The 22,049-nt window shown below is 39.6% G+C and overlaps 1 protein-coding gene across 4 annotated transcripts in view; it reads left to right on the forward strand.

Annotated features, from left to right (window-relative positions):
• The window catches only part of PHACTR2 (phosphatase and actin regulator 2), a 72,881-nt gene that overhangs the window by 28,148 nt on the left and 22,684 nt on the right, over positions 1-22,049 (forward strand). The window contains exons 3-5 of one of the 4 annotated variants that reach the window (XM_059467578.1): positions 6,405-6,485; positions 9,328-9,486; positions 18,976-19,209. In XM_059467578.1, the coding sequence (XP_059323561.1) occupies positions 6,405-6,485; positions 9,328-9,486; positions 18,976-19,209 (474 nt within the window). The remainder of the gene's footprint in view (positions 1-6,404; positions 6,486-9,327; positions 9,487-18,975; positions 19,210-22,049) is intronic. The other 3 variants (XM_059467581.1, XM_059467579.1, XM_059467582.1) reach the window with 3 other exon arrangements.

Here is a 22,049-nt window from a genome sequence, read left to right on the forward strand (position 1 = left end):
TGTCATCCTTCTGCAGACAGCTCCAAAACTCTGGGGCATCTGAAGTGGCTGTAGATATCCATGTTTAGAAAACTGAATTCCACCCTGCATATATATGTGTGTGTGTCTTTTTGTCACTGCTCTAGCCAAACTTTCTCTACAAAAATCCCAAAATTCTGGTTTGGGATTCAAACATTTGATGTTGTGGTTTCCTAAACTTGAATCTAATTAGAGTCCAGTGAGCTTCTGTGAGCTCTCTTTAGATTCATTGTCACTGTGCAAGCCCTCTGTCTACTGTCCTCCAAGGCTGTAGGCAATAAAGCCAGGTCTAGTGTCCTGAAGTGTTTTCAGTAGCTCCCCTGAACTCTTAGAGGTACACTGTTTGACATTTTAAACCCATACCAACCCCTGACAGTTACAGTAAGGAGCTCTATGGTTTGACAGCAAAACTTCTAAAACAAAATTTTTTTACACAAAAAGGAAAAATAAGCCATTTTCTCTGGTGTCTTCATCACTACTCCAGATGCCAGCTGAAGTTTTGAACAGATTTCTGAGATCTTCAAATCCTTCTTTCTCTCCTTTTTTTGGTTTTTTTTTTTTTTTTTTCGTTTTTCCACATCCCCTGCAACAACCCCCTCACAATTTCTTCTGTTACTGCAATTAAAAAAAAACCCCATCAGTCTGAAATCTCCTTAATGGCTTCCCGTTTCCTTCAGCTTTCCCAGTACTTTATCATGTTGCTAAAGCAAAGTTATTTCTAGTTAATGACTCCTGAATGTTCTGCAGCTTCTCCTGGACAGGTATGTGATTTTATATGCAACAAGTTCTTCAGAGTAATGACCATTCATAAGCTATGTATACAGAGATTCCCTAAACTTTCACAACCTATTAGCATGTGTGAAACTGTTATGCCATTAAATAATAACGCATGTATCATTTTTCAATTTTTAAAAAAAAAACCTAATATCTGGTAAGTTCATGTTAAAGGTTGTATTTCTTATGTTGTACTGTCTTTCTTCTGAGGGCCTGAATCCAGTCTTGCAAGCATGACACATCAATTCTTATAATACCAAGGCAGAGCAGGTGTTAGTATTTATTTTACAAAAGCAGGAAATCACGCACAAAGAAATTAACGTCAACATTTCCAAAAGTGCCTCCTTAGAAACTCCTTCTACTTAATTTGCTGGTCGTGTTCATGATGTTGTGGTCCCTCAAGACACTGATTTGCTTTTAAACTGTGCATGGGATCACTTGTGTTTGTGTATGTGCTTCATGTGAGGCTGGAACTTGAATCGAGAAGTAGTTTGAATTGTATTCATCCTGCCTTAGATGGTAATTTCAGGGATGAATAAAAATAGTATTCCCTGTATTTCTTGAGGAAATAGGCCCAGGACCAATGGAGACTGAGAAGAGGCATTGACGTGGCAAGCTGCCCCTTGTTGCTTGCTCAGTGACATGGCAGAAGAAACTTGCTTATCTAACTTGAGAAGGAAACGGGAAGACATCCATTCAAAATAAAAATCCTACAGGATATCCTCTTCCTCACAGTACTCAATCAGAGGTGTATATTCATGACCAAGTGGGGGCTGTCTGTGTGCCTGCCTCTTACATGCAGGAAGCCCATTTCCTGGCCTGGGACCATGGGAGAGAGCACCATGATCCTCATTTTTTGCCAGTCCCCTAACAGGGCTGCAGCATGGTAAATCCACATGCAGCTGAAGAAAGGGTTTCTTCTAAGACAGAATGTGGGCTATTGGAAGGAACTCTCACTACTTTCTCTGGGTTTTCAATTGGCTTTTTGAAATAGGTTCTTGCTATGGCCTTGCCAGGACATGTTCCATGGAGCACTTTTTGTCTTAGGAGCAACTGGAAGATGTTCATAAACAGCAAATACCACAAGCATCAAAAAAGGAGGGATGTTTAGATGTTAGATGTTAATATCTGTGCCAGTGTGGGAATCATGGTTGGAACTTTTCCCTTTAGCAATGTGTTTTCCACGCTCTATCTCAGAAAGTCTGTTCTTTGGGCACTGGCTGTATGCTTTTTGCCTGGAGGGCTTTCAGAATCAAGGAAAAACAAACATAAAATGCCATCATCTCAAAAGTTTCTCTCCTCTGCAATGTTTTGCTGCGAAGGAAAGGACAGCAGTTTGTGTCTTGGCACAAAGTAGATGCCACTTCAAAGCTTCACTGCAAAAGTATATACAGAGAGGGATCAGAAGGCAATTTTAGCTCTTACTAGGTCAGAAAAAAATTAATAATCTGAACGCTCTCAAGCTTCTCTTAGAAGAACAAAACCAAGTACTGGAGAGTATCCAGAATCCCACAGCACTCTTCAAGTCAAAGAATGGGTTTTAAGACTGCCTGAGGTTTGCAGCTGCTGACCATCACTAAGCAATCTTTTTTGTGGGGATGAGGAACGGAGGAGAGAGAGAGAGAAAATACTTTTTGAGGTAAATATTAGTGTTGTTATTATTTGTATTGGGCAAAACAGCAAATATTTGTGAAGGGCAGTAAGATTTACTGGAGTAAATGAGGGTTGCATACAATACAATAAATTTACATCCTTTCTGATGGCTGCATCTGAAGTCAGGGCAAGTTCTGCTGCTGACTGCAGCAGGGGAAGGATTTTTACCTGGAATTTTCTGATTCTTCTGGATCATGAGACTGGAGACTGCCTGCCTGCCTCACCTCAGCCTTCTTCAGTAGGCAAGGACTCATAACCAGTTACTCTCACAGTCAGGAGTGATCTCTTTGTAAAAAATCTCAATACATACATGTACACAGAGAAATTGTTCTTTACAGTTTATCATTGCCTAAAGTTAGAAAGAGTATGTTGGTGTTCATGTTGAAATTTTATATATTTTTGACACCTTTACATATACACATATATATCTACATCACATATATATGACAGACATGTTGAGATATACATATATATATATATATATATATATTCACATAGATAGATAAACATACATTCTTATATACACATATTGCAGAAAAGATTTGTGCTGATAGCATCAGCTGGTCACTGAGCCTAATTGCACAGTTTTAAGAATCTCAAACCAGTCTGCTGAGCTAATTACTTTTGACTATTGTTATGTTTCAGTAAGCTCTCCTAAAATGATAGAGTTACAAAGTCAAGCATTCAGAAGTCAGGAAATGTTTCAATGATGGTTCTGGGTGGCAGGATGGCACAAAATACTTTTGTATTTTAAATTACACAGTAAATGTGAAATATATTGCACAATCTAAAATAAACCAAATATATTGTATAATCTGCAATAAACTATAAATTATTATGATGAGTCCAGACTAACTAAATAATGCCCAGTATAAGTTCCTAAGTTGACAGGCTACTCATTCCTCTTATACAAGGGGACATTTTTTTGCCACTTTGATTCAAATTAAGATTCTGCCTTTTTCTTTGTATGAATTGGAATTATGGTACTAGTGGTGATCACTAGCTTGATTTTTTTATGTTTTTTCCATGGGGCCAATAATATTTAAAATAAATTAGCTTTTCAAGCTGAATTAATTGAGCTTAATCAGTTTAAATAAAACCACCAATCATGGCTAGCATTTTTGAAGATGGAGAACTGGGACTTAAGCTTCTTATCTGTTCACAAATTTTCTAATATGTGAAATGGAGATAGTTATGTCTCAGGGTTGTTATGAAACCTGTGTAATTTATGAAATGCTTTGAGGTTTTTTAGTTTAAGTGTAAGAGGTTCATACCTTTTAATGACAATTTTCATTTCCCATGATAATTAATTCAATACAGTTGTTAATTCAGTGTTGTAGAACTGAAAAAAATATATCATCCTGAAAACTAGAGAGACATTGATGGGGCAAGGTCTGATCCAATGTTCTTAACTTGATGGAAAAAGCATTGTTGTTTACGGTGGCATTGAATTGTCCCATAGATGTGTAAGAGATCGCCTTGTTTTACAGTCCCCAAGAAAAGAGATGTAAAAAGGAAGCAGAGAGGAAAAAAAAAGTGGGAAATAAATAATATTTTGTAATGCTGAAATACTAATAAAATAGTATTTAGAGTGCCAGCAACAAAACAAGTATAAAGTGCATGTGTAAGGTGCTCATCCTTCAGGGCTGTGTCAAAGGAGATTTCACCCTGCTTGTGAATGCACCTGCTCTCTAGAAAGACCAAGACACTCCATCCATGCCTGCCCACATGGTCCTCTGTTTCCATGACCCCTAATCTCTCTTAAAACAGTCCTTGTGGGACTGCTCCCCTACACAAAAAACTCTTTGCAAGCCTAGGGTGTGTTCCTGTGCAAGTGTGTGTGACAAGGCACATGCTTTAAAATATGCAGGGGAGAAACTGGAAGAGCTTGTGAGTAACTTATGTGTGGGACCCAAGGCAGCCTAACTTGATCAGAGTTCAGGCTACCACACTCTCCCCAAGGAGGCTGGCTGTACTGAGAGTCTGCAGCCACACTCATGGGTTCCTTTGTGCTGTCACATGTGAATGCTGCAGAGCTCTGACCTTTAATGGACAGATCCCTCAAAGTACCTGGGTGTATAGACACAGGCTTAATGCCAGCTTACATTCTTGAGCCAGTAATGCTTGCATTTGTGAGCTCTTGATCTCACAGGCATGGAGTAGCTGGAGCTGGACTGGTTAAAATGTTTACTCCCTCCAGCTCTTCTGCCAGGAGTTGGTGCTGTTTTGATGGGGAAATGCCTCCTGTGTTGAGGAGCTGATGAATCCCTGCACTTTGCAGTATGAGAGATAAACCTGGTACTGTAACTCCAGGGAGCGCGGAATCTGAGGGACTTCTTGCAAGAGTGTGTAACGATAGAATAAGAGGAAATGGCTTTAAACTGGAAGAGAGTGGGTTTAGATTAGATGTTAGGAAGAAATTCTTTACTTTGAGGGTGGTAAGGCAGTGAACAGGTGGCCCAGAGTTGTTGTGGATGCCCCATTGCTGTAGGCATTCAAGACCAGGTTGGATGGGTTTTTAAGCACCCTGGCTTAGTGGAAGGTGTCCCTGCCCATGGCAGAGGGGTTGGAATGAGATGGTTTAAGTTCCCTTCCAGCTGAAACCCAAATTCTGTCATTCTGTTCAACCATTCCCTTCAGTGGTGGAGAAGGGGAGTGGGGAGCTGTAAGCAGTGGTGCCTTCAGGCACCTGAGGTCAGCCAGTCTGGTTGTGCCAGCAGCTGAGCACCTGCTGCTGGGAAAGGTGTTTTGCTGGGCATGAAGGGCAGCTTTCTCCAAAGAGCCAAACTGCCTTTCTCCCTGCCTTCCCAGGAGCCTGTCGCTCCCCTGTATGGCTGAGCCACTCCAGCTGGGCTGGCACAAGTGAGATTAAACACTGCACAAGGTATTATCACTCTGCATACAGCAATTAGACTGACCCCAGAGAGTGTTTGAATTGGTTAATGAGACAAATAACCCTATCCCATAGCATGAATAGGATGAAGTCCAGCTCAGCTGGACTTCACCACTTGCCCTCAGCTTGAGGTCCAAATGTCACATGGATTTTGATGTCTGTATGATAACAGAATCGGGATGGGAAAGTGTGAGACTACCTTTTCCTAACAGGGGAGACAGGACTTTACAAGTGATGCTCACATTTTGTGAACATTATGCACCATCGTCCCGTGGATCATTGCAATAATCTCCCAGACCACTGCATCAGTTTGGGGATGGGATGCAATGTGGAACTATTCTATTCTAACATTTGTAAATGCTGTTCCCTATAAAACTGGTCAGCAATTTTCCCATGGGAAATAAACATAATAATTAGAATGCTTCATGCCACAGTCTTGGGGTTTTTGTGTATGAGGTTGTTTGGGTTTTTTTTACCTAAAAACAGGATGCTGTATTTTTTTTCCATGAAAGTCAACCAGCATCAATCGATGAGGGTGTTACTTCCTTTTAGAACACAACTTTCTGGCTTCTGTTAAGGGTTGTTTCTGTTTACGTGTCTTTTTTCCCTTTAAACAGCTTGCATGTCACAAGAGCTACTCTGTGAATTGCTTTCTCTGAGCAGGATTTGTGTCTCACCTCTCAAAACCTGTACAAAGCAGGTGAAGATATCTCCAACTGAGATACTCAGTCTAGTCGGTGGGAAAAATGTACTTTTACAAGTTAAATGCCTATGCTAGGATGAGTTCAATTTCACCCTGAAAGTACCTTTTTCCACTGACCATAAAAGAAGCCTCAAGGAGACTTGCTGAGCTGAAGATATGGGATCTTATGAGTCCCCACTTTCTGTGCCTGAAATTGCAGGGCAATATTTTTGGAGACTGTCCAAGAAAACCCAGACCACTTCTTCTGCAGAACCAGAGGAAACAAGTGTTCTCTTTCTATAAAATAAAAATAGTTCTCTACATTTTTTTCACAGTCATCAGCAGTAGAGAATAAATCTGTTCTTAACTGTGCTTTTTCTTTAGTGTTGGAAAGGAAGATTTCGACAAGACAAAGCAGAGAGGAGCTGATAAGAAGGGGAGTGCTGAAGGAAATGCCTGAGCAAGGTGATAACACATTGACTAGAATTTAGCTACAAAGCACTAAACATGTATAATAAAGACACTGTTGCATTGTTTCCTTGTAGTATAAATAGGTATGAGGAGACCAACTGAGAAGTGTGAGAGGTAATTTGGGCCAGCTGACAACTGAAGTTAAGTCAAGGAATTTGTGCTCTGTAACTACTTCTGCCACAGGAGCCCCAGCTGACCTCTGGTCATATCCTGAAATATTTTAATGCTCCCTGTAAATAATGTGACTTCTGTGGCTCCTGCCTGTTGTTTGCCAGAATTTTTTCAAATTAGTGATAGATCTATTTTTGAGTCAAGGTCTGCTATCTAAAGAGAAAATTTCTCATTTTTTACTCCACTAGAGTAAAAAATCAGAAATTTGGACTGAAAACTTAGGGGCTTTGGAACCCAGAAAAATCAATATAATGCATTTCAGGTAGCAAAAAGTACCAGTGCTGGGATCATATGGATCCAACTGCTATCACACAGGCCACAATCACAAATGGTACCAGCATTAAACAGTGGGCAAGAAATCACTTGTTTCAAAATGCTCTAAGGTTTAGTATCTGGCATTAGCCACAGTTTGCATTTTGAAAAGCATGAGTAAGCCTAGGTAGATACATCTATGCTACATCCTATTATGTTTCTAGTGGTATTCTCTCTAATATTCTTCATCTTTTATCAATACAGATCAAATAAAAGTCAAGCAAGTAAAATAATTTTCTGTAGCTTAAATTAAACCATTTGTCATTTTTTCACGGAGTCTAAGAACTCCACATTTTCCAAAAAATAATTCTCTCCTAGAAGTTGTGTTTTTCTGTGTGATCTGAAGAGTCAGTGAGGTATGAGTGTGTATGGCTTGTATCATACCCATAGATACTCAGCAGTAAAGGGTCTGTTTGTTGATGTGTGACATCCCCTGTCCATACAGAGTTTGGCTAATTGTCAGACTATGACATTCAGCATGGCTGGCTTCTGCACTTGTCTCTGCTACTGTCATTGTCTTAAAACAAGATTTGTAAACTCTCCATACATCAGTTTGTCCATCTGTTGCTTTGTTGTGGGTTTTGCCACGTGCTTTACTGGGGACCTGTGTGACCTTGTCCTTTGAAGGTTGTAAATTGTATTTACAGTGGGAACAGTTAATGAAATGTGGTAACTTCTCTGGTTGGTTACAGTCTGAACATAAATACTGTTATTTGTGGTAAAAGTATGAATGCTTGGGTCAGCAGTGTCCTTGACCCTCTCTTCCATTCTTAAAGGGAGTGGGACTTTGAGTTCCTTACAGGGATTGAGCAAAATGAGAAAAGGATACAAGTATAAACAATTTTTCTTCTTCCTCTCATATCAATCTGGTCTGTGTTATCTTCATCACATTGTACTTCATGTTTGATGAAAATCGTAATTTTTAAGGACATTTTGAAAGAATATGGGGTTAGTTTGAAGGTGCTAAAAATAGAGAGGTAGGAAAGACAGTTGAGGAGTGTGAAGGTAGTTAGAAGGAATGGCCATGAGGATGAAAGCTAAAAGAGGAAATTACATGGAGACTTGAGAAGTGAGAGGTAAGAAATGTGAAGAAGTGACAGTGTTTCACATGGAGTGAAGAAGAATGAAGTGGAAAGTGGCAAGTGCCACTCGGAGGCAGGAGGTGTTTGAGAAGCAAGCCGTGAATACGAGGTGGCAGTGTCATATGTGGAGGCGGAGAGGAAAGAGTGGATTTCAGAAACCCTGGAAGAGAGAAGCTGAAGAAACTGAATGTTGCAGTTAAGGTAAGTACAAGTGTCAGCTGTAGTAAATTAGACAAATTTAGGAAGGCAGAACTCATTTTTTACAAATCAAGTCGATGTTAGAGTGCAGAAGGTAATTAAATAATCACCTGAGTGGGGGCACCAACGTGGCAGGACAGAGGCTGCATAATTGTGTTGAAACCAGGGAAGTGCCAAACATCCAGGTCTGATAACACACAGCAAGGAAGAGAAGTGGAATTGCCACAGTTAGTGAAGAATCAATGGGAGGAATCAGAAGAGATACCATGTAGATTTGCTTACTTTCTGTATTGACAGCAAGAGAATCCTGCAGAAAGAAATTACCAGAGAAGAAAATCAGCAGCAACTTTAAAGTTCATGGAACAGAGAAAGCTGTAAGCCAGCAAGAATAGCACTTTTCAGCAATATAGAGACAAATAGGGAAATAATTTTTTTTCAGAATCAGAAAACCTCTGAAGCTGAGCTAGTCTGGGTAAGTGAGTAAAGAATCATCAAAGCTGAGAAAGAATTTGACTTGCAGAATTTAATTATGATATGATGTGTGATACAGGAAGACTTCACCTTGGTTCTTAAGACTGGATGATGTCTTTGTGGCATATTTTTATGAAGGAAATGGGCACATACATTCTGAGAAGTTCTGTCCAAATTCCTGGCTTATTTACATGCTGGGAATGCACCATAGTAGTTCTGCAACTCTGGCCCCCTTTGTCCACTTTTGGAACATGCTGGAATATGTTACAGCTTTGTTGTGGTCCATGCACACATTTCTTTGCTGTGTAAACCAAGCTGCAGGGATAAGAGAGCAGAACACTCATGAAAGACATGAAGGAGAAAACTAGCATGGACTTCCAAGCCTGTTGCTGCAGAAGTGCCTGCCCAAAGAACATGAAAGCCTGTAGAGTTTCTTTGCAGAGTTACTTTCCAGAGCAGATCTACAGCCTGATGTTTCACGTTTCAGTAAGTCTTTCTGCTTTTCTTCCACAGAAGCTTGAAAGCAGAGGGATGCTGTGTGTTGTAAGTAGGTGCTAAGTAAGTAGTTAAACTGGGCAATGACTCTTTAATTTTCATTTCAGATGGTGATGTAACAGTAAATTTTGAAACTTCAAATGGACACACTGTAGCCATTGGTGAAGAAACCATACAGGAGGAAAATCTGGTAAAAGCCAGTGGAAATAATGGCACTTTATCAGAGAAAGCATCAGCATCAGAAGGAAAAAAAGAAGATCAGAAAGGTAAATTAAAGTATTCTTCACAGGTTGTTTTTTGCATACTTTAAACATTAACGTGTTCTTCCACTAGCACCTATACATGCTGTGAGTTCTGTCCTGCCACAACGATGCCAGCAGAACCTGCTGAGAAGATAAGACTTGTGAAACACCAGTATTCCCTCACTGGTAGGCATGCCTTTTCCTGTGCATGTGGTAGGGCAGTAAAGAGAAGCATGATCTGAACATCACAGTGCATGCAGGGAGGTTCGGTTTCTCAATTCACTGTGGGCCTTTCCTTGTAGCCATGGCCAAACTTTGGTGTCAGGGTTTCCTCTTATGAAATAGCACACTGAGTGCATATGCATCACCTTGCAGCATCATTGTAGATGTGGCTCGGGGGTTGGATGTTCAAAAGTGTTTAAGTCACTTGGAAACCATCTATCATTTTGAAAGTAAGTTCAGCAACTCATTCCAGCTGGTTTTCATGGAATCTTAAACACTTGCAGTCCAGCACTTCACACACATTCAAGGGGCTGTGTCACTACTGCAATCAAAAACTAGGCCATTTTTGGAAAATAAAACCCCACTTTATAGGGTTTTCTATAGATGAATTGTAGTAAACACTGGTAACTATTTAGCAGTCCCAATGTCTATCTTAATTGTGCTACCTTTACTCAGATCTACCTGAGTTTGACTTGTAAAGGAAATGTAAAGATTATTGTGGTATCACAGGATTTGAACCAAATTTATTTTCTTTCTCTACCCTCTTGAATAATGCACCAGTTCTTTCCCCTGTCTAAAAGTGTTCTTAACCAGTATTTCATTTATTGGATTTTCCTAGCAGAAAGATACAAAAGATCAAGACCTTCATGGCTGGCTGAAGCCATGGAGGCAGGACAGAGCAGCCTTTCCAATATCTTCTATTAAACTCTACCTAGTGATGAATGATCCTCTGGAGGTTGAGAGGGTCAGTTCAGCTAACAGAAAAAATCTGAATTCTTCTCAGAGCTACGTAAATCACTTGACTATTTAAAAAGTGGATAGATATGCAAGGAGAATCTTATGAGATTTCTAGTACTTCCTGTCTCCCAACAAGGCAGAAATACAAGATTAGCCTTTGCCATGACATTTAAATATGTCTTTCTTTTGGTGCCAACTAGAACCAGATGTGTATTGGGTCAGGGGAAAAGAGTTATAAAAGCCATGGAAAACTCCTTTAAAATGGTTCAATTTAACTTTGGGGTTAGATCAGACCACTTATTATTTTGTGCATCACTAAATACAGCCTTTTAGAATTGTCAGGACTTGGAAGTTTTCCTAAGGTACAGTTTATTATTTTAGAAATACACATTTCTAACTGTGTTGAAATCCCCTCTAGCTGACTTTGCAGAATGTCAGAACTCCAGTGAAGCAGGAGAGGTCCAATATCTATTTCAACTTCTTATTAGACTCTGCACTCTCTATATATTTTTGACCTTATGGGGAGAAATTAAGAATGATTATTGTACAGAAGGAGGTTCAGTACAAAAGAAGTATAGCTATCACTCCAGTCCCTCTCAGAAAGTTAAGAATATATGGAGAAAAACAAAAAAATGAGCAAAACTGGTATTCTAGGCTTCATTGAATCTCAGTATGAGCATCCAGAAGATGCAAACCCCTTAAAGTATACTTTCCTCTTGCACCTAAACATTAAGTTCTGCTAGGAGTTAACATCTGGAGTCCCCTGAAACAAAAGGAGGTAGATTTATTGCAGAGAATACTCTCCCCACAAAAGTTGTTAAGGATCAATTCCACACATCAGAAAATGTTACAATGTGTAGACCCAGTACAGCCACCCCTGGTCATGGTGAGCACACTTCAGTTATTCTTTATTTATATATAGCACACTCGGCAAGAAGGTGAGCCAGCCTGCTGAACTCAGTGGAAGAGTAAGGCCCACAGCGTCTCACCTGACAGGTTAATCCTGGGTGATTTTTTTATGGCACATGCAGTAGGTTTGCATTACACCCACACCCACTGGCAGAGCAAGGAATTCACAGCTGCAGAGTGGAGATTTGCAAATGTTCACTGAGCACCCAAATCAGAGCTGAAGCATGAATACTCTTCTGCTAGGACCAAAAAATGTGCTGGTGCTTCAGATCACAGCCCTCCATCATGAGAACTGAGGTAGGTGGATTGAACACTACCTGACAGTCAGGAGTAATGGCTGCAAGTTCATCTTCAGCGAGGCTAATGTGAGGCTTCCAAAGTCATGAACTCAGGTGTAAATCTTGAGGGAAGATGTGTGCACCTGCCACGTTTGTAAGACCCAAAGACAGGATTAATTCCTCCTGCTTAGTAGCGCAATGTTGTGCTGCATTTCCAACTCCCAATGAATCAAAGTTTGCCAAAAAATGCATCTCAGCCTTGTGAAGTTATAAGGTTATTTTAAAATGCTCTTAAGAAATGGTAGTAGTCTTTATTTGCCCTCTTGTTCAACTGGGTCTTGAAAATGGCCTTCTCATATAAATGTGATGGCTGCAGGACCCAGAAGTTTAAAAAGAGCACATGTTACAGGCACATTGTGATAGTATGGTGAGAGCTGGCAGCAGCAGGTTGTAGAATGTGGAATATATTAGGAGTTAAAACAAGTTAAAGGAGGAAAGTTTTTTCAGCATGAGTTATGGAAATACAGTATCCACAAGGCAAACAATAGGCTCAGCCATGCATATAAAAATGAGTAAAGCAGAAGCAAGTGAAGAAGACAGCCCCTGAAAGCTGTTCCCCTTGCGGCCAGGCAGTTCCATAAGCTGTGTACCCATCTGCTGCCTATCAGCTCACAGGTGCCTTTTATATGTGGTGAAAAATTCTCTTGGGCAATTTAATAGTGTAACTGTTACTCTTTGTAGTAATAATGACAGTCATACAAGCAGGGTATTTAAAAGAAAATTTCTCCTTTATTGCAGAATGATTAGAAACAAGTGACAGTTTAACATAAAGTAGCTAATTGATGGATAAAGCCTTGCTATTGAAAAATCAGATGAATCTTTTCCTGAGATCATTTATTCATGTTGTGCTTGCACTGGGTTGACTTCTGAATTCTATTGTTTTGACTAAGAAAAGCCACTAGCATCTTTTGCAGAAAATAAGAGCTAAAGTATAGCTATTTTATCTGTGAGCCTGACAGCAGCAAGTGGACAGGCACCAATGTCAAAGGACACTCTGGGTGTCTGGGCAGCAGACTGAAATCTCCCACTGTGCCAGGGCTCCTGAGCCATTGCGCTGGGCTACAGGATCCCCAGCAATGCCCAGAGCTCCACATTCCAGGGGAGTCTGAGCACTGCAAGGGGGATCCAAGGAAGGGGATCTCTGCCTCCTGTCCCTCCTGTCCAGAAGCATAAGCTTCTGGAATGTTCCTGGGACATTTGTAGGAGATCAATCTTCTCAGGTTTCCTCATCTCTGAAGTAAACATGGGTAAAGGAAACAGTTTTTAGTCCTATTTCCAAATGAATTGTTGGGCTACATGTGCATATTTTTTCCCCAATAGGTTAAGTCTCATATGAGAGCTGGAAAAGAGGCCTTAGTATGTTGGGTTTACAGGTTCTTTCCTCTATATTTTGTCTGCTGTCCTTAAGTCTGCCGTTAAATTTAATATTCTCTTATGGGTAACCAAAGGAAAGAAGGTTGGAGGCACAAACTGTGGTCTTACAACCATGCATAGTTGCTCTCTAATGCTTTAGTTTGTCTACCAAGGAATGTTCTTCAAAGTCTAATTTTCTAGGTTCCTTTTCTCAGAGATCTTTTCTTTATTTCCTCAAAGCAGAACAGAAGCTGTTTGAATATAAAGTAGTAACCCTCATCTTCCAGGGTCTCAGACAAGAGCCTGCTTTGTCTCAGAAGATTAAACCTGCAAACCAGCCACTGTGAGAAACTGGGAAGACTTTCATCCCTCTTGTGTGCCTTGCTGGATTCCTGCACTCCTGAGCTCTGTAGATCATTGATATGAGCAGCAAACAGAAAAGGCCGTGGGCTTCTTTGCTTGACTCCCTAAGAATCTCTCACTCCAGCTGAGCTATTTGCTGGGCAAAACCAGTTCTTCTAAGAATAGTATATCTTCAATTCATCACCTGAACTATGTAAATGAGGCTGAATCCAAGTATTCTTAAAAGGAAAGCTAGATATAGCTGTGTTTGGCCAGAGCCTGTCCACTAGGTCAGCAGGGCTGGCTCATGCTGGTAGAGTGATGAGAGAGGCACAGGCTTTCACCAAAAAAATGATTGCCTAAAGAAAGCTCCTGACTTGTGAAGCTGTTTTGTTTGTTTCAGTTTTTTTCTTTTATAGGAAACATATCCTAGTGTGGCTCCAGAATTAAGATTATGTGGATTGTTTTTTTTTAGAAACTAACTATTCAATTATTTATGTCTATCTTTACAGAAAGTATGAGAGAATGTAGAAACCTCCATGCCTTCCACCTTCCAAGGTTCTCACAGATCAGCTGAATATGTCTTAGGCATTCTCTTTTTTTTAGCAGCTTACTTCTTACACAAAGATTGAGCAGTTAAAAATGTAGAATGATAGTCAGGTGGTTTTTTTTTTTTTTTGCCTTTTTTATTGTGAAACTAATGCAAAATACCTGAATGTGGTTGCTTCAGGTGAGATGTTACACCTGTCCCTTTCTCCCCTCTCCTGTTTTCTACGGTCTCTGTTATAAGGCCTCTTGCTCTTGGTGTTGTTGAAATTATGGAGTCAGTAAGATCTAGATGTCTGCAGATTTGCAGATCTGCTTATCCATCTTAATGAAAGATGAATTCAAAACTGCAGAGAGAGTGCAAACAGCATTGTGAGACAGCTGTCCTGGTTCAGTGTAGCAAAACACAGCCCGAGAGAGCCAGAGTGCATTAGATGAATGTTTCGAGTTGGTAAACAGCCAGGAGAGAGAGCATGGCTGAAGGACAATGCTGGCACAGGTAGAAAGGAATAAACAGTGCCTTGAAATAGAGTTAGAGTGGAAATTAAAGGAAGCTTTCTAACAATTAGAATGGGTCTTTTCTTGAACAGAATTTTTTTAGCAATAGCAGGAACAAAAAATGGAGCTGGTTAAATCTGAAGTTTATGAAAGGATTTGTATGAGTTGACCACCTGCATCAGCACAATCAATGAGTCCAAAAAAGTGACAAAAGACACCTTGTCTTGTCCTGTGTCCCATGTTCCTGACTGACAGCTTCCTGGATTTTGATTAATCAAAATGTAGTTCTCTGCATAGTCTGGAAAGGAAACTCACCATCTGCAAAACTCTTACACAGTTTCATTGTGCAGGGAGTCATCCTGCAGAAGACGGCAAACACTTTATTTCCAACTTTTATTTTACATAGTGTTTCTCCAATGTGTTTTGTTCATCCTCCAGGAGGAGGGTGCTTTGCAGTTGATGGAGATCATACACTGGTGCTGCAGCAGTGCTGCTTTTCTGTGGGGTAACTCCATGGCCCTGCTCGAACTGTACCAACAAAAATACCAGTGCTCTAGGACAAAATCCTCATGTTCCTTACAAGTTCACAGAAGTAAAGAAAAAATTGTTGTATTTTACAACCTATCCTCTGAAAGTATGCCTAGCATTTTCATAGGTTTATTTGGTCCAGAATTTGCAAAAGGTCCCACTTTTAGTTTGCAAAATAAGTAATTTGATTTTCTAGTGCATGTGGCACACTGGCATCTCTCTGAAAGTCTTTCAGATTTGAGTCCCCACAAGATCTGTTGTACACTGAGTAATTTGTAATTCTGACCATCATTTAGGTGTTTACATGAGAACAGAGTTTTGTTAAGAGTCTGGCCCCAATCACAATTTCTGGAAACAAGAAAATCTGGTCTGAAAGTGAGGTTTGTTCAAAATCTGGCCTTTGGAAAATTTATTCTAAACATAAACATATCATCGATCCAAATGCTTAATGAGATATTAACATTTGTTTTCCTGTTAAAGATGTAATTTATAAGCAAGTTGCTTCTACAGCAGATATTTCTACCAAGGCAGCAGTGGATAAAAGATATTCCTATCTGATATGTTTCAGAGACTTTTTATTAAAAGGTCAGTTCTTGATGAACAGATGTCTAAATTAAGAAAAACAACAGCAATAAAAGTGTGTTGCAGCTGGTACTGAGGTACCTGGGGGATTGGTTTGAACAAATAGATGGGTCTGAACTGATTCAGATGCCCCCTTGTTTTGGCAAAAGAAAGAGCAGGCATGAAGACCAAGGGTCCGTGTTCAAGCAGAATCATGTTAGGGAGGTACAATTACAACATAATTGTATCTGCAATCATTTACAGACATCAGACCATCTCTGTCACTGTTCAAGATCAGCCCCTGTTGCAGTTATTAGTTATTTGTATTACTACAGTGTTACTGTATATACCAGACATTTATTACAACATCTTACATAGATGCAGAAAACCACAAGAATTTTCCAATGGACTTGCAGTAAAAGAAAGAACACTATGATTAGGCACTGAAAAACAAGAGGACACCAGACCAGAGAAAAAAGCACAATAATGGCAGCCTAAATGTTGTCAGCTTTGGCACCGCTGCAGAGGGGAGTTTAAGGGAGGACAGTCAGTGAATATTCACAAAGCCTGAGGGTCAGCAGAGGAAAAGCAATGAAAAGCATCTGCTTCAAACTTGGCTTGTCACTGTTAAAAGCTGATATAATGGACTGGTCAGGTAGGAACTGGAAATCTCTGTCTCAAGTAAATGGGAAACTGTACCATGGGCAAAATCAGACTGACAGTGAGATAAAAAAATGGAGCTTACAAAGATAAAAGCAACAAAGCCAATAAGATGCCAGGAGGAACAATATGGTCAAAGACAATAATCTTCACCACAGATTTCCTCCTGGCTGTGAGTAAGAAGGTTTGCTGTAATCAAGGGGCAGTCAAGACTGGATGAGAGATGTAACTATCTGAGCAAGTAGGATGCAGCTGTGCAGGAGTCTGCCAGTCTTTGGAATGAGGTACATAACACTATGAAAAGAGCTGTCTTAGACAAATGTAGGGTTCCAGTAATGGCAAGGCATTTCTGTTAAAATAAATGCTATATAAACTGCCAGTTTTAATCACACATGAATTCTGCAAGCAAGAACTTTGGTGTGAATGAACTGCTATGGTTTTGGTTTTCATTTATAGTTTTTAGTTATTTGTCTACAGAAAAATTGAAAATTATAGGTTGTCACTAGGATGTGTTTATTTGCAACTAAATAAAGTTTTAGCCTTATATTTTATTTTGTACCTTTTTTCCTGATTCAAAAGATAAATTCTGATATACATTATTTAATCAGTTATATAGTTTAGTGTAGATTGACTGTATTACTTTAGAATATGGTGAATGCTGTATTAGTTTTTCTAGGTTGTCATTCTTTTTATTAACATTTTCTCTACTAATGAACTGAAACAAAACACAGTAATGGTATATAAGTAAACAAGTTTTAAATTCTTTCTTAATAGTACATAAAATTTTAGCATTATATCTTTAGCATTATATCTTTAGTTAATAGTTGTTAATAGTTGTTTACACTTATATTATTTCTGATCATCATGTCCTTCAGGATCTTCAAAATACAAAAGCATATCTTCTCTTGCCCTGTTTATTATTAATGGACTTCAAATTTTAAAATGTCCTGCTTTTTCAGAATTATATCACCATTTCAACTTTGAATGAAGGTAGGTAGAATTTCACAAGGAGCCCCTTTTGCTGTGAAAGGAGGTCAAAATGTAACAAATAAGGATGTTTCTTTCTCCATCCAAAGTCTTTCTATGGAAAACAAAGAGATGGTACAAGAATCTGTGCTCAAAAAAAAACCTGTTTGAAAGTTGTAAAATGTTTCTATGAGATGGTGCTTTCAAAGCTTTAGCAAAAGCATATTAGTTTATAATAGGCTGGAAATAAAGGAGGAATACACTGGACATTTGATTCCTTCAACTCATGAAGACACATGTGTGCATGTTGCTTACAATAACTGCAGGTGATGCATTAGGTTCATGTTAAAAAGCCTTAAGCTAGAGGTTGGGAAGGCTTTGTTTCTGAGAGGAAGAATGTCTTTGTTGTCTAGCACATTATTTGTTTTTTCATCTACTAATCTTAAAATTAAAATGTGTTGCTTACCTCTTGGGAATCATTAACATGGGAAAGAAGAGAGATGAGAAAGTCCATTTAATGTGTGTGAAGAGTGAGGCTCTAATAGGAACATAATGCAAGAAATGAAATGGTTTTCTCTTGAGTGATAGAAGAGACTGTTAAAAGTCTTTTCAGTATTAGCTTGTGTCCTTTCTTCCCCAGTCACAGTTTTCAGTAACATGCAAACAAAGTCTATATGATTCTGATGGAATGCTCTTGCTTCTATAATATCCCTTTTCAGAAAGGTTTGGGAAGGTTATCTTGAGACAAAATGGGCATAGAGTTGGTTTAGTTGAATGGATAAAGATTCCCCTCTGGGAACTTCAGCTCTTCCACCTGGGAGCACCAAGTTTTACAGCAGTAGTGATCATGTTGCAAAATTATACATTGGCTGTAAATGGCTCACCTACATTAACATTACAGCTGGCATTAGGCATGCACTTTTTAAATTAATTTCCTGGTCATCCCCACTTACCCTGCTTTGGTTTGCAGGCTACAAACAAACCAGGGGTGTTTTTGGAAGAAACTAAGCCAAAAGATGCATTCAGGAACTTGTACTCCCTCCAACACTAGTTCTTCTACAGAACTAGCCTGAAGAAAGTCCAAATCCTGAAATGCAGATTGTGGCTATTGGGTCCTCAGTGCTACCTCTTTCACTCTGCAGAGCCATTCCTATTGCAAAGCACAATTTAGATAAAGACCAAATTCCTGCTGACTAATGAACTCTAGACTCTTGAAAGTGCAGTTGTGTAACAAAGAACCTGCAGGAGGGGAGAGCCTTTCCATGCCAAATGATAACTTATCTTATTTAGCTTCATTTGTTTCTGAAGAGTAAAAGTACTCTGAGGGAGTTACCCAAAATAAAGCTGCTAAGAGCAAAAAATATGCAGCTCAGAAGAATTAATTGCTCCAGGGGAAAACTGGGAAAATTTCTGCTGCATAGCCATGTGCAAGCCTGTGGCTGGGAGAATGGCCCTGTTCACATTCAGGTTCACATGAATCTGAGTTTTACAAACTGTTGATCTTAGGGTGGTTAAGAAGCTGAGGAGATTTGTTAGAGAAGTAAATAGCATGCCCTCATTTAGTTTTAAGCCAGCACTTTAGTTTGGGATACTGAATGTAAAGGCAGATCTTGGAGGTCTAGAATAGATGAGTCTGAGCAGAGTTCAAGGTAAATATTTTCCATGAGAAGATCCTGGGTTGAGGTAAACAGTAACTTTCTTCTGAGGTAATACTGCCTTAAGAGGCAGATAAAGTCTCTCCTGATTCCCAAGAGCTCAAGCAGCAGAAGTAGTCACTGTTGTGAAGCTTGCTGTTGAATTTATGTGGTGTATGTCTATGTCAGTTGGCTTCTGTTCACTTTCTTACCCATAGAGAGCACTGGTCACTGCCCAGAAATTCCGACACCCCATGCTCCACCACTACCTAAGCCTAAGCCTAAACCTAAAAAAGCTCCGCTACCACCAAAAAATGCCACTGCCGCTTCCACCGCCAGCAGCCATAGGGGTAACGAAGCACCTCACACTAAAAAAAAGGGAAAGGCTCCTGCTAAGCAGCCTCCTCTCCCACCACCCAAGCCAACGGGTGCCAGTGCAAATCGAGAAGCTGGTGAGTACTGCCCAGCAGTGCAGCTGCCGTGGGTGCATGTGCATGGGGCTGCTTGGCTTGGTGACTCATGCCTTTGGACAGAGCAGTGTTACTGAGGAGCATGTGTGGGTGTTTGCAGAGAGCTTCCTGCTGGCCTCTGGTTCTGCTGGCCACAAACACCCCAGACAACACACAGACCCCCTACATGTTGTACCCGTGTACAACACCAAGCACAGCAGAGACAGCACTGAATTCCCAGTTCAAGTGTGAAAGCTGGCAAAAAAATGACCCAGAGAAACAGCTCAAGAATAAGCAGGATAGAAGGTGACTTCTGAAACCAAGCACAAGTTACCCCTAAGTGAAACTAATTTGATATTGCTGTAACTTTCTACTGGAAGTATCAACTGTTCCAATTAATTTGACAATATGACAAGATCACAAAGAAGTTAAGAATAAAACCATTGAAGCATCTTAAAAGATTGTTGAATAGCAGTTGGTTTAGCTGACCAAAAAAAATTACACCATTAGAAATGACCAGGCTTCCCTCAGGTGCTGTGATTCTAAGTACATACTGGAAATGGAAAATGTCACTCATCAGGCACAAAGCATGTGTTTATCACCACACTATTACATCAAAATTCAGCAGTGATGCAAGATTTAAGATTATAGGTGGGTGCTCTTAAGGTACTGATTGTGAGTTTGAATGGTTGCAGTGGAGACAATGACCATAATTAAAACATCCACACATACTTTGACCACAAGCAGTATTGTGATGAATGGGCTCCATATTGTATTGGCAAACTTATACAAGCCCTGTATTTTCATTCTCTGTCTTTCAAAGCCCTTCAGTCCCTCCAGTTTTCTCTGCAAGTATTTCTCTTCACAGCTTGTACATTTTGGCACATTTTGTATTTGAAGCATACAGAAGAGGACTGTTTGAAAACATTGCAAGACTTCTAGAATTACAATAATAACTTTGCCATAAAATATCCATTAACTTGGTATTAACTGTCCCTACTACATCAGACGACTACAAGAATAAACGTTTTGAAAATGCAGAATTTGCTGCTTGTATTTCACATGCAACTGGGAAACTCAACTCTTCCTAGGTGAAACCTTGTAACAGCAGACTTTTCAGAAATAAAGCAATCCATCACATAAAGAACTGTTTATACCAGTGGTTGGTAACAAGCTGTCAGGTATCTGACTTTTTAGACTAAAATACATTCCAGGTTCCAGATTTGTCTTCTATTAGCCTTGCTGCAATGTCAGCCAGTGCTTGCAGACCATACAGATGTAAAATATATCCACATCTATTCTTTATTCTAATGGTAATTTCTTCCAACATTAAAAATATATTGTGTTCATTCAAAACGGGGCAGTACTTAATAAGCAGAACTGGTTTGGAACAGTGTCAGTACAAGGGGTTTGTCAATCACCATGAAAGTGAGCACATGATGCAGCTAGTGATCAAGCCCCATGAAGGAGGAGAGGAATATGAGTAACAGTGGAGCCATGGCTCTCCTGCAAGTTTCCATACTGAAATAGTGGAACTGGGAGAATGGGACTTAAATGGAGGGGTGGATGTATGCCAAAAGGCAAACAACAGCCATTAAATTTTTCATTTAATCAGAATTCAAATCTTCTACTGAAAAAGAGGCATGACAGAAAATTGTCAGCCAGCCCAGTCAAAAACAACAGCAGCAATAGCACTTTTGACCCATGTGGACATGTAGGGGGGTTTTTTGTGGGAGAAATCTTTTAAGTTTCTGTATCTAATTGGAGGTTCTGAGAATAATGTAAGGATTTTTACAATGGAAACATGTTTTGACATTTTCTCAGCCATAACTGTGTGGCCATATATTTGTACTGTGCTGCAGTTCTTAAGTGCAAGCATGTAACTGGTTCTGTTGACCTCCAGCCTGCGCTGAAGGGCATCAGAACCAGAGCCTTTTCTTTCTACCATCCACCTACTCAGTGAGATTTCTGTTAAATAATATGCAGGTTGGAACCACCATCTATTTCTGCTGTAATTATGAACTTCTGCTGATGCATTTTTCTGCTTCATTTCGTTTTGCATGTAAATTGAGTGATTTTTACCTGATGTGAGAAGATGAGTACAATATCAGTTGATTCAGGACAGTGCCCTTTACTGTCACCTGGGAGCACAGAGAGGAACAGGGATTTGCCTGAAGTTTATATAAATTTTTTCAGATACACTGAAAGCTTCACAGTTCTCTAAATGTTTTTAAACCATAACAGCTAGAGAAGAGAACAGTAAAGTGTCTTGAATTAATTTCCATCTCCTTTGAGAACAGTCTAACTGTGAAAACTGTTTTTATATCATGAACTTATTATGGCCAGTATCTGCACTTTGATTCTCTCTCAGTCTCCTGGGGGGTTGTTTTTATTTAAATGCTTATAAGTAAAGTAGGGCCTTCAGCAGATTTCTATTACAGCTTTCTGTTTTATTCAGTAAGCTTAGCCAGAAGGCTGCTATTTAACTTTATAATGCTTTCATTTGTTCTCTGGAACTTAATGAATTTTTAGAATTACATCAGAAGTATTTGAGTTGGATGCATTTTGATGAAAAGGACTGAACCATTAGATGGTTGTCATTTTTATTGCTTTTTAAATGAAAGTCAGAAGTTTGAAGCTCCCATCTCAGGTGATGACACAGCATGACATTGACACAGCAATTGGAAATGTGGCTGGAATGCACATGGAAATGTGGGCTAGCTGAAATATTTAGTGAGATTCTTTATATGCTTCAGTATGATGAGCATCACAGGATTAAACAGCCAGCTTAGCCAGTTTGTACAGCTGCTGTCAAAACCTTGTTTCACTTCATTTTCAAGACT

Source organism: Ammospiza nelsoni, chromosome 3 (assembly GCF_027579445.1).
Source record: "Ammospiza nelsoni isolate bAmmNel1 chromosome 3, bAmmNel1.pri, whole genome shotgun sequence".
Classification (NCBI taxonomy): domain Eukaryota; kingdom Metazoa; phylum Chordata; class Aves; order Passeriformes; family Passerellidae; genus Ammospiza; species Ammospiza nelsoni.